Raw genomic sequence first — 14,604 nt, 5'->3', positions numbered from 1 at the left:
AAGCATTTTCTCTAAGATCAGGAACAAGACAAGGTTGTGCACTCTCGCCACTATTATTCAACATAGTTTTGGAAGCCCTAGCCATGGCAATCAGAGGAGAAAAAGAAATAAAAAGAATATAAATTGGAAAAGAAGAAATAAAACTGTCACTGTCTGCAGATGACATGATACTCTACATAGAGAATCCTAAAGATGCCACCAGAAAACCACCAGAGCTAATCAATGAATTTGGTAAAGTTGCAGGATACAAAATTAATGCACAGAAATCTCTTGCATTCCTATACACTAATGATGAAAAATCTGAAAGAGAAATTAAGGGAACACTCCCATTTACCATTGCAACAAAAAGAATAAAATACCTAGGAATAAACCTACCTAGGGAGACAAAAGACCTGTATGCAGAAAACTATATGACACTGATGAAAGAAATTAAAGATGATACCAACAGATGGAGAGATATACCACGTTCTTGGATTGGAAGAATCAATATTGTGAAAATGACTATACTACCCAAAGCAATCTACAGATTCAATGCAATCCCTATCAAATCATCAATGGCATTTTTTATGGAACTAGAACAAAAAATCTTAAAATTTGTATTGAGACACAAAAGACCCCGAATAGCCAAAGCAGTCTTGAGGGAAAAAAATGGAGCTGGAGGAATCAAGACTCCCTGACTTCAGACTATACTATAAAGCTACAGTAATCAAGACAATATGGTACTGGCACAAAAACAGAGACATAGATTAATGGAACAGGATAGAAAGCCCAGAGATAAACCCACGCACCTATGGTCAACTAATCTATGACAAAGGAGGCAAGGATATACAGTGGAGAAAAGACAGTCTCTTCCATAAGTGGTGCTGGGAAAACTGGACAGCTACATGTAAAAGAATGAAATTAGAACACTCCCTAACACCATACACAAAAATAATCTCAAAATGGATTAGAGACCTAAATGTAAGACCAGACACTATAAAGCTCTTAGAGGAAAACATAGGAAGAACACTCTTTGACATAAATCACAGCAAGATCTTTTTTGATCTACCTCCTAGAGTAATGGAAATAAAAACAAAAATAAACAAATGGGACCTAATGAAACTTCAAAGCTTTTGCACAGCAAAGGAAACAATAAACAAAATGAAAAGACAACCCTCAGGATGGGAGAAAATATTTGGAAACGAATCAATGGACAAAGGATTAATCTCCAAAATATATAAACAGCTCATGCAGCTCAATATTAATAAAACAAACAACCCAATCCAAAAATGGGAAGAAGACCTAAAGAGACATTTCTCCAAAGAAGACATACAGATGGCCAAGAAGCACATGAAAAGCTGCTCAGCATCACTAATTATTAGAGAAATGCAAATCCAAACTACAATGAGGTCTCACCTCACACCAGTTAGAATGGACATCATCAGAAAATCTACAAACAACAAATGCTGGAGAGGGTGTGGAGAAAAGGAAACTCTCTTGCCCTGTTGGTTGGAATGTCAGTTGATTCTGCCACTATGGAGAACAGTATGGAGATTCCTTAAAAAACTAAAAATAGAATTACCATATGATCCAGCAATCCCACTACTGGGCATATATCCAGAGAAAACCATAATTGAAAAAGGCACATGCACCCCAGTGTTCATTGCAGCACTATTTACAATAGCCAGGTCATGCAAGCAACCTGAATGCCCATCAACAGACAAATGGATAAAGAAGATGTGGTACATATATACAATGGAATATTACTCAGCCATAAAAAGGAACGAAATTGGGTCATTTGTAGAGACGTGGATGGATCTAGAGACTGTCATACAGAGCGAAGTATGTGAGAAAGAGAAAAACAAATATTGTATATTAATGCATATATGTGGAACCTAGAAAATGGTACAGATGAACTGGTTTGCAGGGCAGAAATTGAGACACAGATGTAGAGAACAAACGTATGGACACCAAGGGTGGAAAGCAGCGGGGGGGGGGGGGTGGTGGTGTGATGAATTGGGCGATTGGGATTGACATGTATACACTGATGTGTATAAAATGGGTGACTAATAAGAACCTGCTGTATAAAAAAATAAATAAAATTAAATAAATAAATTTAAGACCACAAATCTCAAGTGGACCCTCAGATCTGCCCTAGTACATTTGCCCTCCATCTCTTCAAGATAGCTGTGTTATTGCCATTACCACTCTCCAAACCTCTGAGACACTTTCCTCTTTCTCATTCTCAGCTACTGATCTCTCTTCTGACTTCATGGAGGGCACAGCAACGACCAGAAGACAACCACCTTATCCTCCCACCACCAAACCTACCAGCCCGCCTTCATTCTCACCTGGTGCTATGCCTTCCCTGCACCTGAGTAACTGCCCCTGCTCTCATCCAAAGCCTACCCCTGCACATGGGCACTGGACTCCACCCCTTCTCTCTCATTCACGGGCTCAATCCCTGCAGTTGTGTCCTCTCTCTCATTTGTTTTTGCTCCCCTGTCTGTTGAATCCTTCCTATCATGGTCTATGCATGCTCTATTACCTCCCATCTTTAAAATACTTTCCCACAGCTCCAGATCCCCCTACTGGTATTACCTCATCTCTCAGCTCCTCTCCATAGCTATTCCTCCAAAGGGTTGCTGGATGATTGCCTCCTTGTCCTCACCACCATTCTCTCTTCCACCTATTCCAGTGAGCCTTTGTCCTCACCACTCCACTGGCTACTCTTCTCAAGGTCATTGGCATTCATCTTGTCCAATCCAGTGGCCAGTTTTCTGTCCTCACCTCACATGACTTCTTTGGCAGCTGATAACCCCCTCCTCCTGGAAACGCTCTCTTTACTTGGATTTCAGAACACCATACGCTTCTACTTTCCCATCTACCTCATTAATGACTCCCTCCACTCCTCCAGTTTCTCCATCTCCTCCAGATTCCTAGGTTTTCAGAGTAGGCTAGGACTAAGTTATCTACTCTTTTCTTTATAGATGATCTCATCCACTTCATTTCTTAAATATATTTTCAGTATCCTTATGACTCTTAAATTTCTATCTCCAGCCCTAATTTCTCCCCACGCTCAGGTTCATATATCCAAACTCACATTAAATATCTCTACTGAATGGCTTCGAGATGTCTCAAAATTTATATGTCCAAAAATTGACACTTACTTGCCCCCCCCAAAAAAAACAAGAGAAGGCAAATGTTCTTCCTTCAGTCTTTCCTGTCTTAATAAATAACTTCACCACTTTCTAGCTTGCACAGGTCAAAACTCAAGGAGTCATGCTTGATGCCTCTCTTTCTTTCATATCCCATCCCAAATCCTATTGGCTCTACTTCCAGAATATACCCTGTATCAGCCACTTCCACCATGACTGTCCTTGTCCCTGCCGCCATCATCTGCTGCCTTGACCACAGAGATATCTAACTAACTAATCTTCCTGCTTCACTCTTGTTACCTTGTGCAGGTAGAGTGGTCTTTTAAAAAGCAAAACAGGATCATTTATCTGCCTCAAACATGCCAACAACTTCCCATAATACTTGGAATAAAATCCAAATTCCTTCCCGTCCTACAAGCCCTGCATGTCCTGGCCTGACTGTATCTTCGACTTTAAGCCTGACCATCTTCCCCATTGCTCACTCATCTGCAGTCGCCCTGTGCTCCTGTGTGCTTCCCACACACACACAGCACACTCATGATGAGGGACCTTGCTGTTCCCTTTCAGAAAGACCTGTCTCTCAGGATCTGATCTCTAAATAGCCATTGTTAAACCCTGTCATGGTTCTTTATTCCCTTAACTGATTGTTTTCTTCCTTGCACTCATCACTATCTGATATTATATCAGTGATTTGTATATTCATGTGCTCCTTTTCTGTCTCCCACCCCCCATTTGAACACAAGGACCATGTGGGCAGCAACACTGCCAACCTTGTTTGTGGTTGTATCCCTGGTACTAGAGGGGTCCCTGGTGCATCAAAAGTGGTCAATAAATATTTGTTGAATGCATGAACAAATGTTTGCTGTTCGGTACACATATAAAGCACCTTCCACAGTGTTCCTGCTTGAAGGTTACAGCAGTTCTTTAAGTGAGATAGGAATCTTCCATTTTACAGTGCAATCCCCATTTTACAGATGGGGAAATGAGACCCAGAGAGATGAGATGATTTTTCCGAGGTAACGTGGCTCGTAAGTGTACGAGTTGTTGGAACACCAAGCTGGGTTCTAACTCCTGATCCTTCTTTCTCTGAACAGATTTCCTCCAGCCCTCTCCCCTCGGGACCTGCGCAGCGCCGGCTCAGCCTCAGCGCCAGTATTGGAGGTGATACCGGGCTTGTGAGCTGCGTGCTCCCTGAGGAGCTCTTCACTCAGATCCTGGCCGAGCGTATTCAGGTACGTCCACACCCACCTGCACAGAGATGCAGGGCTTACACATCGTCCCCATGCTGTGAGCTGAGATTCTGAGCCATCATCCACCCACAGCAGCTCAGAACCCAGGGGTCTTGGAGAGGAAAGATGGGTTTCTTCACCCTCTTTTGTCCTTTTGACACAGCCCTTGTCAGTCTCTGACCCTGGCTCAGTCTGCTGCCTGAAGCCACTCACCTTAAAGGACCAGTGGGCAGAAGGTAGTGCCTTCAAAACACACACACACAAAGACAGACTCATGGTACAGCCCTACAGTGGTATGTTAAAAATTATAACGTGGAGCCATGAAAAGTTAGAATTTGGAGCTATGTTAACTGTGGTAAAGGTAAGTTTTCAATATGTTATTAACTGAAAAAAGCAGATTATGAAATAGTATGTAAAGCACAATTATATTTCTCTAAAAAATTTACAAATGTATATCATACACATAGTAAAAACACTTAAAGTACATGTTAACTGTGGTTATCTTTGAATAGCAAGATTATAGGTTTATAATCTTCATACATTTCTGAATTATTTTATAATGATATATTGCTGTTAAAATCAGAAACACAATAACTATTTCTTTTTGTTTTCATTTTTCATAAGTGGTGTACAGTTAAAAGAAAACTAGATCTGCAGGATTTGGGAGGGTTTGCTGCTTATGCTTTACAGAGAACTAAATTGTTCACCGTGTCCTAGAGTTCTGTGTTTGCTTTGGTTTTTGAAAATGGGCCACACTATTAATTGCGCATTTAAATATAACAAAATTAGACTTGAGGTTCCCGGAAGAGGAGGAATGTCATCACCAGAAATGATTCTTGTTAAGGTTTGAACTCGCTACTGCATTAAAGGTACTGTTGCTCTCAGGTGATTTGAGCTAAGTGGTCTAGTAAGTGTGCATGTGTTTCATGCACCCAGATAAAGGCTGAGAATCATTGGTAAAGCCCAAAGTAAGCCAGGAGAGCTGTGCTACTCAAAGTACTGGCCTCTGATGAGATGCAGAACTTGCACTGCTTCCTTTATTGACAAAGTCTTCCTACAAGGCAAAAAAAAAGAAAAACAACAGCTAAACGAAATAGTGTATTTACCGATTGTAGTAGTTGATTTTCTGACACAAGATTCTTGTCTCGTCAAAAACTGGTAGTAATCAGTTCCTAGCCAATGGTGGCTAGTCTGTGCACTACACTTTAAGTAACACTGCAGCACAGCCAAGGCTGTTCTACAATAGTTAATGTTATCAAAACCATTACACTCCAAGGCAGGAATACCACTAAGGAAGATACAAATGGCGCATCTGCTACAGCTGCCCCTGCTGCATGGGGACACCTTTCCTTTGCATCTTCCTTCCCTGTACTTCATGGATCTTCCCAGACCCTCGCTTTAACATTTAGTTTGTTTTCTTTATCTCTATAGAGACAGAATAAATCCTTTACTCTACAAATATGTATGGTAAAGATCTTTCATGATGGGCTTCCCTGGTGGCGCAGTGGTTGAGAGTCCGCCTGCCGATGCAGGGGGCACAGGTTCGTGCCCCAGTCCGGGAAGATCCCACATGCCGCGGAGCGGCTGGGTTCATGAGCCATGGATGCTGGGCCTGCATGTCCGGAGCCTGTGCTCCGCAACGGGAGAGGCCACAACAGTGAGAGGCCCGCGTACCGCAAAAAAAAAAAAAAAAAGATCTTTCATGACTGCTAAAATGTTTTTATTTTTCTCTCTTATTTAATTACAGCCCCTGGAGTCTAGCAGGTGGACGGGCAGTTGAATGGGATTTTCATCCGGACCCATTAGGTCTGCAGAACCAGTAAAAGCACCAACAAAAGAACAAGCAACTTTTCTCCTTAGAGAACAGATGATCTTGTGGCCACAGTAACTGTCTCTGCTCTCTGGTTTCAGCTGAGTGACTGCTACCGAGGAGTGGTGTTTGACAGCCTGGAGACGCTCTTTGCTCGGAATGCGGCTGCGGCTCTCCTCTGCCTGCTGAAGGCCATTGGCACCCGGGAGCATATCTATGTCATCAACGTGGCCCAAGATTATGCAGCCATGAAGGCACAGGAGGAGGCCAAAAAGGAGCAAGAAGGCAAGCCCATACCCTCCTAGGCTGTCCGTCCCAAGCCCTACAGGTCTTTCCTTTAAACAGAGCTCTAGGCTTTTTACAGTCCTTCCATGCCGTGGTTTACATGAAACTATTACATTTGCCATCTCATTGGCACCCCACCTCTGCCCTGGAAGGTGGCTGGGAGTTCTTATTTCTACTTTGCATGTGAGCAAACTGAGACACAAGTGACCTGTTGAGAGATTATAGAAGGAAGGATGAACCCAGGTCTTCTGACTGCAGGCCCCTTCCTCTTTCCCCCGACATCACACTGCATCCCTTCATCTTCTCTGTAATTACAGCCTAGCTGAGGGGACCCGATCACAGGTCCCATCCTGACTCAGCTGATGCATTAGCTTGTCGGTTTTGTTTAAGTCAACTGTGCATTTCCTGCAAGACCAGAGGTGCTGATCACTTTATGAAACAATTTCTACATTTTAGCCTACTGTGTACCAGGCACTGCAGCAGACATGGTGTACACTGTAAATGTTTTTAAATGACACTTTGGGTCATTTAATCCTGACAGCAACCCTATGAAGATTGCTGCCCTAATTCTACAGATGAGGAAAATGAGGCTCAGAGGTATCCAAAGTCTTGTGTAAGGTCACATCGCAAATCAGTAAGGTCTGTGTAACTCTGAACACTTTTCTTTTTTGTCATTACATCAGTGGTGTGGAAAAAATTTTCAACGATTGAAAAATACATACACACACACAAAGAAAGTAATGTTAGCTTAAGTTCCCGGTTGAGTCAGAAGCAGACCGAGCTGGCCGCATCACTGCCCTACCTAACTCAGCCTTACTTCTCTCTTCTAGAACAATCTACACCAATCATAATGCTTTTCCATTTAAGGAAACATTTGCAAACACTGAGCTCTCTTAGTTCTTAAACAGAACGCAAAGATTGCTTCCTTTTATTCTCATGCAGAGAAAAATTAGAAAGAATGACCAGGCATCTCTCAGCAGTATTTCAACCTCTAGATTCCTAGTTTTCCAGAAAGCTCGTTTCCCCTCAGTGATCAACTTTTGGAAAAAAGTATCTCTTTTCATTCTCTCAGTCATCTGTAGATTGAAGTTTTAGTTTTTCACAGTTTCCATATGGGCTCCTATTCCCTGAATCATTTTTAAAAATCCTGAGGGAGCGTACAGTAGCAATATTATTATATTAAAATCTAATTTTTATTGAACATTTATGAATGTGCCAGGCGCTGGGCTAGGTGCCTTACACAATTGCTTATTTGATCTCCACAACAGCCCTATGAAGGAGGAATTATCATTCTGACCTGTTACTATCCCTCGGTAAGTGTCAGAGAAAGAACTCAGGATGTAGATCTCCGAGCCCAAAGCTCAACCTTACAGAAATGTCAGGTGAGAATGTGATGCTGGTGAGGGTGCAGAAGAAGCCGAGTGCCTTCGTGCCGAGTGTGAACCACACTTCAGGACCTGTAGGGTGTGGAAGGCGGCTCCCCTTGGTCTGCAGGTGGTTGTTTCGCCCTAAGCACTTTGGTGGCATATGTTAATAATAGGTAAAGTCAGTGGGTGGTATGTTACTCTTGCTCCTATAACAAATTACTTCAAACTTGGTGAAGTAAGTAATAAATCTCTGTTTATTATTATCTTATTTATTTATTATCTTACAGTTTTATTATCAGATTTATTATCTTACAGTTTTATTATTATCTTACAGTTTTATTATCTTACAGTTATTTATTATCTTACCGTTTTATTTTCTTACAGTTTTATTTATTTATTATCTTACAGTTCTGGAGGTCAGAAGTCCTAAAATTGAGGTGTCAGTAGAGCCACGTTCCTTTGGAGGCTCTAGGGGAGAATCCTTTCCCTTGCCTTTTCCAGCTTCTAGAGGCCACCTGTATTTCTTGGCTCCTGGTCCCTGCCTCTCAGCTCTCTGACCCCTGCCTCCACTGTCACATCTACTTCTCTCCCTCTGCTTCTTTGTCACATCTTCTTTGGGCCTGACCCTCCTGCCTCCCTCTAGTGGGTCTCTGTGATTGTATTAGGCCCACTCAGATAATCCAGGATAATCTCCCCAACTCAAGGTCCTTAATATAATCACATCTGCAGAGTCCTTTCTGCCATGTAAGGTAGCATATTCAGAGGTTCTGGGTATTAGGACGGGGACCTCTTTGGGGCCTCTATTCAGCCTGCCACAGATGGAAACCAATTTGGGAACTGTGTGAATGCAGGAAACTGCACCAGCAATTAGGAATGCCGCCTGTGGCACCAGCCACCTCTCACTGTCACACACCCTCCGCAGCCTGTTTAGGCTGAGAGCTAAACCACAGGGGGACCCTGCAGCCAAAGCTGCTGAGTGAGTTTTCCCCACCTTCCTGTTTGTTCCCCCGACAGAGCACAAACGCAGGGAAGCGCTTCAGAGAGAGAAGGAGCGTCTGCAAAACATGGATGAGGAAGAATATGATGCCTTGACGGAGGAGGAGAAAAGAGTGTTCAATCGAGAGGTCCAGCAGGCCCTCCGGGAGAGGAAGAGAAGGTCAGTGCCAGGGGCTTGTCAGAACGGAAGCGCAGCCCCAGGGAGCAGCTTCTGTCAGGCGCACGTCCTACCCCAGACACCGAGGTCATCGGGGTGGAGGAGCGGGGGAGCAATGGCCACAGGAGACCCGGAGAACGAATTGCTGAGAGCAGAAACACATATCTTGCACATCTAGGGTGCTGGTTGCTGCAGCCTTGCCAGGTCTCCATTCTCCTCTCCTTCCTTCTTTCTTGGGGACAGCTGGGACTCAGGGAAAGGTTATGTAATGTGATGAGGGGAGGGGCTTCTGGCCCCTGTGCTGTCCTGGGGCTCCTGCTGGCTCCCCGTGACAACTGTGGCTCATCAACTTCTGTGCTCAGGTGTCCACAGCTGGTGACCCAGGGGACATTCTTGTGACATGGGCATGGTGGTTGCCCTTGCATAACTCAGCCATTTCTCCTCCTTCCCTGGCTTCCATCTTGGCCTTTGGTGGTGCTGTCCATTCCCTGAGGTCTGACCGCCTCTCTCACTTGATCCTCAGCCTGGGCAGTTCACCAGAGACCCTGGGCAGGCTCCCAAGCCAGTCCTCTCAGCCACCTTCTGTGCCTATCCCTGGGGACCACACAGGAACGACTGGATCCCCTCCACACCACCCAAGAGACTTAGGCCACTATCTCAGGCCATCTCAGATAGAGGTGGGCAGTGAGAAATATGTCCTTTCTGCCCTCAGATCTTCAAACATGCCAAGGGAGGGGGGGTCTGTTTCCTACCCCTCCTTAGGATTCCGACATTGGAAGGGGAAGGCCAGGATGCTTGCCTACCACTTAACCCCCTTCTGTCCTCTCCCTCCACCTCCAGACTCCTCCCACTGGCCCCAAAAGATCTTTTATGTCCTCTGCAGTATGCAGTACATATACCCTCATCCCTTCTCCTGCATGGTCTACTGTAAACGTGCCCAGTCCTCCAGAGGTCTGAAAATCCCAGCTTTGGGATTTCAAAGGAGTCGCTTTTCTTTCTCATCCATGTCATTACTTTCAGGCGTTCATCTCACAGTGGACTTAGGAAATGCAAATCTAATCCTCCGAGGTCAGCAGTGACTTGTTTGTATCACACACACACACACACACACACACACACACACACACACACACACGAAGTAATGAAGTCATGATGAGTCAGCTTCAGAGGACAGAGAGCCACAGCAGCCGGGAACAGCTAGGGATTTCCAGAGATGAAAATACATGGATTTCATATCTTCAGAAATGCTATCTCCTACACCCTTGTTTGTACTTGGTGCCCAGGCTTGGTGCCCTCTCTGCCATTAGCAGCAGGGCAAACACGTTTGAATCCATAGCTGGAAAGGAAAGAAAGAGAAGGAAAGAGAGGAATGTGGCCTTCAGCTCCAGCACCATGGCTCTGAGCTAGCCAGGGTGGGGACTGCTTTTAAAAACACCATTTCTTCTTATCTAAACCTACGACATGAGTGTAGGAAGGAAGCTGGGCCTCATCTGTACTGGTATCAGAACGATCTTTGGAAGTTGCTTTTTAAAAGTGCTAACATCAAGCTTATTTCCAGCCCTTGCCTCACTCTCCTATGAAAGGAGTTTGGAATAGAAATACAGATTAGTTGAGAATTCCTCTTAGTTGAGCTTCAATTATCAGTTTTGCTGAATGACCTTTCAAAGCTAGATGTGAGCCATCCTTTCCTCCTTTCTTTCCTTCTTTCCTTCTCTTCCCTCCCTTCCTTCTTCCTTCCTTCCTGTATACCCAGCTTTCTTTGTTCCTTCTTTTTATGCCCGAGAAAGCTCTGCCCCATGTTCTCCCACCACGTGATCCCAGGCAGGGGAGGGCCTCGGGCAGGAGGGCCTCTGGACTCTGTTTTCTCTGCCTGGCTTGATGAAGGGAGCTGGAGAGACTGGCAAAGGAGATGCAGGAAAAGAAGCTACAGCAGGAGCTTGAGCGGCAGAAGGAAGAAGATGAGCTAAAACGGAGGAACAAAAAGCCAAAGCAGGGACCCGTAAAGGAGGAGCAGCCCATGAAGAAATCTCAGATACCAAGTCGGCAGGTAGCAACCCTCACTCGTCCCTTAGCCAAAGGCAGGCACAGAGTGGTCCACCACTGCAACCGGCCAGTCAGCCCAGCACACTTCCCCTCTAAAAAACTGACCCAAGACTGTGTAGATGTTGTGGTGGTGCAGAAGGTAGGAGGAGAGGGACCAACATTTGTTGATCACTGACTCTGTGTCCAGTGCTGTCTTATGCTTCACATAATCCTGCCCTTTTGCATCGTGCTCTCCCTCGGAGGTTCATAGACATGAACCCCATCTGAGGTTGAACAGGATAAAGCCATACCGGTCGTGCGTGAGCACAAACCTGGCTTTTTCCACTGTCCCCTACAGTCCCCTGGATGGTGCTAAATAGGCTAGTAGGAAAGAGTTGCCTCCAGTGAGCCACCAAGTCAGTGTGTTCAACCAAGGCCTGATCCTTGACAACAGTCAAGGGAGATGCTCCAGCATAAGCTGTCCTTGCGTTTATCAGCCTGCCAAGCTCAGCTGTCACATCTCTGCCCTCCGTGTTACGGGAAGGGCAGAACGGCCAGAGCTATGCCCAGGATGGCGCTGGTGGCCGAGGGGTGTGGCTAGCTGGTGTGCACAGCGGCCGTTCCAGCATCGGGAGTTCTGAGGGTGAAACTAAAGCCAGACTCCCAGACGAGGTGCAGACTGGTCCCAGGAGGTAGACATAAGGGCAAAGGACTCAGTGTCCAGGGATCCCCATCAGGTAGAGCTTAGGAAGGAGCAGGGGTCTGAGTGCACAGAACTTCGGCACCAAAACAAGCACAAAAAACAAGCAGACCTGGAGTTCAGACTCCCGCAACCTTCCAGGTACAAGTCCTCCCCTCAGCAGGCCTATTCGTCCACGCAAAATCCACTTCTGCTTAGAACAGGGTGTCCAAACAGAACTCTCAGTGTCTCGGCAGTGACCTACAGATGGGGAATAATACAGTAGGCGCCAAGCCCCTCGCCTCCCTACACAACAAGGTGAGCCACCCCCGCCGGCAGACAGCCTTGCCAGCGGTTCTCTCAAGGCTGTAGAGAGGAGGAGTTGATGCAGTGTAGTGAGGTGAGTAGCCAACCTGGGCCGCTGCCTCCAAGCCTGAACTTAGGCAGGAACAGAGCTGTCACTGGGCTGTACTGCAGACAGTGATCATTAGACTGAACTGGACTTTATGTCATCAAAGAATGACCCAAAAGCCTGTGAAGCCTCCCAGAGGAGTGCATTGGAGAAGAGAAAATCAGAGCCCACAAAGCAGGTTTAAAAGGGCAGTAAGAAAGAGAATAAGGTTGGTTCCTCTATGCCAGCTTCATTATATAAATACAGGTTTGTTTAAAAGGCTGGAGTGCAGCCAGATTCCAGACCCTCACCTGTTCCCAACAATACTGATTATATACATAACCTGTATAATTTTAATAACTTGACATTAAGAGACCCTTTACTCTATGGCAGACACTAGTATAAGCTTTTTTTAAAATTATTTTTACTGGAGTATAGTTGCTTTACAGTGTTGTGTTAGCTTCTACTGCACAGCAAAATGAATCAGCCATGCATATACATATATCCCTTCCCTTTGGGATTTCCATCCCATTTAGGACACCACAGTGCATAAGTAGAGTTCCCAGTGCTATACTGTATGTTCCCATCAGTTGTCTATTTTATACATAGTATCAATAGTGTATATGTGTCCATTAGAGAGAGTCATACAGAGTGGAGTAAGTCAAAAAGAGAAAAACAAATATCATATATTAACATATATATGTGAATTTAGAAAAATGGTACAGCTGACCTTATTTACCAAGCAGAAATATAGACACTGGTGTAGAGAACAAATGTATGGATACCAAAGGGGAGAGGGGTGGGGTGGGAGGAACTGGGATTGACGCTCTTATAAGCTTTTTACATGTATTCACACATTTAATCTTCAGTAGTCCTCTGAGGTACTTATTAATATTACTATCAACATTATACAGTTAGGACAGAGATGTGAATTGCTCACCCAAGATCACACAGCTAGCAAGCGGTGTGACCAGGGTTGGACCTCTATGCTCTGGCCTCTCCCGAACAGAGGATCATTTTGGGGATCCTTTCCCGCTGATACTTCAGAACAGCAGCTCTCAACCACAAGTGCACATCACAGTTGCTGTGCACCTTTTACCAAGTGCATAATGCCAGGCCCCAGCCAGCTGTATGACAAGGAAGGACCACAGAGCGGATATTTTGAGAAAGGCCCCCAGGCGATTCTTAGGCACAGCCCTAGTGTGAATGCAAGGTGCCTGGAATTGTATGAGGCCTTCTTACAAAACTAAACACCCTCTTCCTCTTCTTTATGCGATTTTCTCTCCCTTAAAGAGCTCTTTTAAGAATAATTTATGTGTTTTGCCTCCTAGATTCTTACTTTTTCCAAACTAGAGCTGAAGAATGACGCAAAAGAAAGAAAAGTCTCTGTTAGGGAGCAGGTGGCTGCGGAGAAGGAAGAATTGAACAAGAAGAAGAACCAGCTGTCAGATATCAACATGCTTGGGTCTCCTCTTGCCCAGGAACAAGAGGACAGCGAAGGGGACTTCCCGAAGGACACTGACAAGGACATGGCCCAGAGGTTTAAGACCTATGAGTTGTCTCTGAAGGATATCCAGAACATCCTCACGTACTGGGACCGGAAGGAAGGAGTTCTGCTGCATCATACTGCGGCCGAGGATGCGAGCCGTGAGGACGGAACCGACCAGCGCCAGGTTCCGTCGTCGGGTGGGCGCCGAGGCCGCAAGGACCGGGAGAGGGAGCGCCTGGAGCGGGCGAGGGCCGAGAGGGAGCGGCTAGAGAAGCTCCGCGCTCAGGAGGAGCGCGGCGACGGGGGCGAGGGCAAGGAGGAGGGCCACGAAGGGAAGAAGGATCTCGGTGTGCCCTTCATAAACATCCAGATGCCCGACTCCGAAGGCTCGAGCTGGAAGCAGGCCCTGGAGAATGACAGGCTTCCCAAAGAGGAGCAGGTACCGGCTCTTCTCCAGGATGGGAGCCAGGGAGCTGTGCGGTGCTAATCCTCGTAAAAGTGTTGCTTTCAACACAAAATCCATATCCCATTATTTTTATTCCATTAATCTCTGATGCCCCTTTGGATATAAGATAATAATGCCTAAAAGGACCTTTTTCTATGTGGTGAAACATCCATAGAGAGTTCCACAGATCTCAACTATTCCATCTAACCTCGTAAAAAGCCACCTGTAAAGTTGATTTTTAACATTGACAATCCTGTGTTAGGGGTTGGCAAGGCAGGTATACTTTGGGGTGACGCAAGTGGCTCTACTATTCTAAAATTTCTTTCCCACAGGCTTCCCCCAGTGACAGAAATTATGCTACCAGACAGCTTTTTCTTGCTAGAAACAAAACCATTGCATATCTAGAAGCCCCTTTGGCAGTGGTTTAGAAGGGATGGTTATGATAGCCTTTTGTCCAGGGACAGACTTTTTCTGTGAAACACCAGAAAGCAAATATTTAAGGCTGCAGGTCATACAGTCTCTGTCCTGACCCCCAACAATATGTAAATGAATGGGCGTGACTCTGTTCCAATACAACTTGATTTACAAAAGCAGGTA

At 45.3% G+C, this 14,604-nt stretch overlaps 1 protein-coding gene across 1 annotated transcript in view; it reads left to right on the top strand.

The window, feature by feature from the left end:
- Nucleotides 1-14,604, top strand: part of HYDIN (HYDIN axonemal central pair apparatus protein) — a 437,603-nt gene that overhangs the window by 342,456 nt on the left and 80,543 nt on the right. The window contains exons 43-47 of the mRNA XM_082606776.1: nucleotides 4,232-4,369; nucleotides 6,278-6,461; nucleotides 8,843-8,984; nucleotides 10,866-11,028; nucleotides 13,405-14,001. Coding sequence (XP_082462902.1) covers nucleotides 4,232-4,369; nucleotides 6,278-6,461; nucleotides 8,843-8,984; nucleotides 10,866-11,028; nucleotides 13,405-14,001 — 1,224 coding nt within the window. The remainder of the gene's footprint in view (nucleotides 1-4,231; nucleotides 4,370-6,277; nucleotides 6,462-8,842; nucleotides 8,985-10,865; nucleotides 11,029-13,404; nucleotides 14,002-14,604) is intronic.

This window comes from Mesoplodon mirus, assembly GCF_964341445.2.
Source record: "Mesoplodon mirus genome assembly, chromosome: 19".
Lineage (NCBI taxonomy): Eukaryota > Metazoa > Chordata > Mammalia > Artiodactyla > Ziphiidae > Mesoplodon > Mesoplodon mirus.
This window is presented reverse-complemented; position numbering and strand designations above follow the sequence as displayed.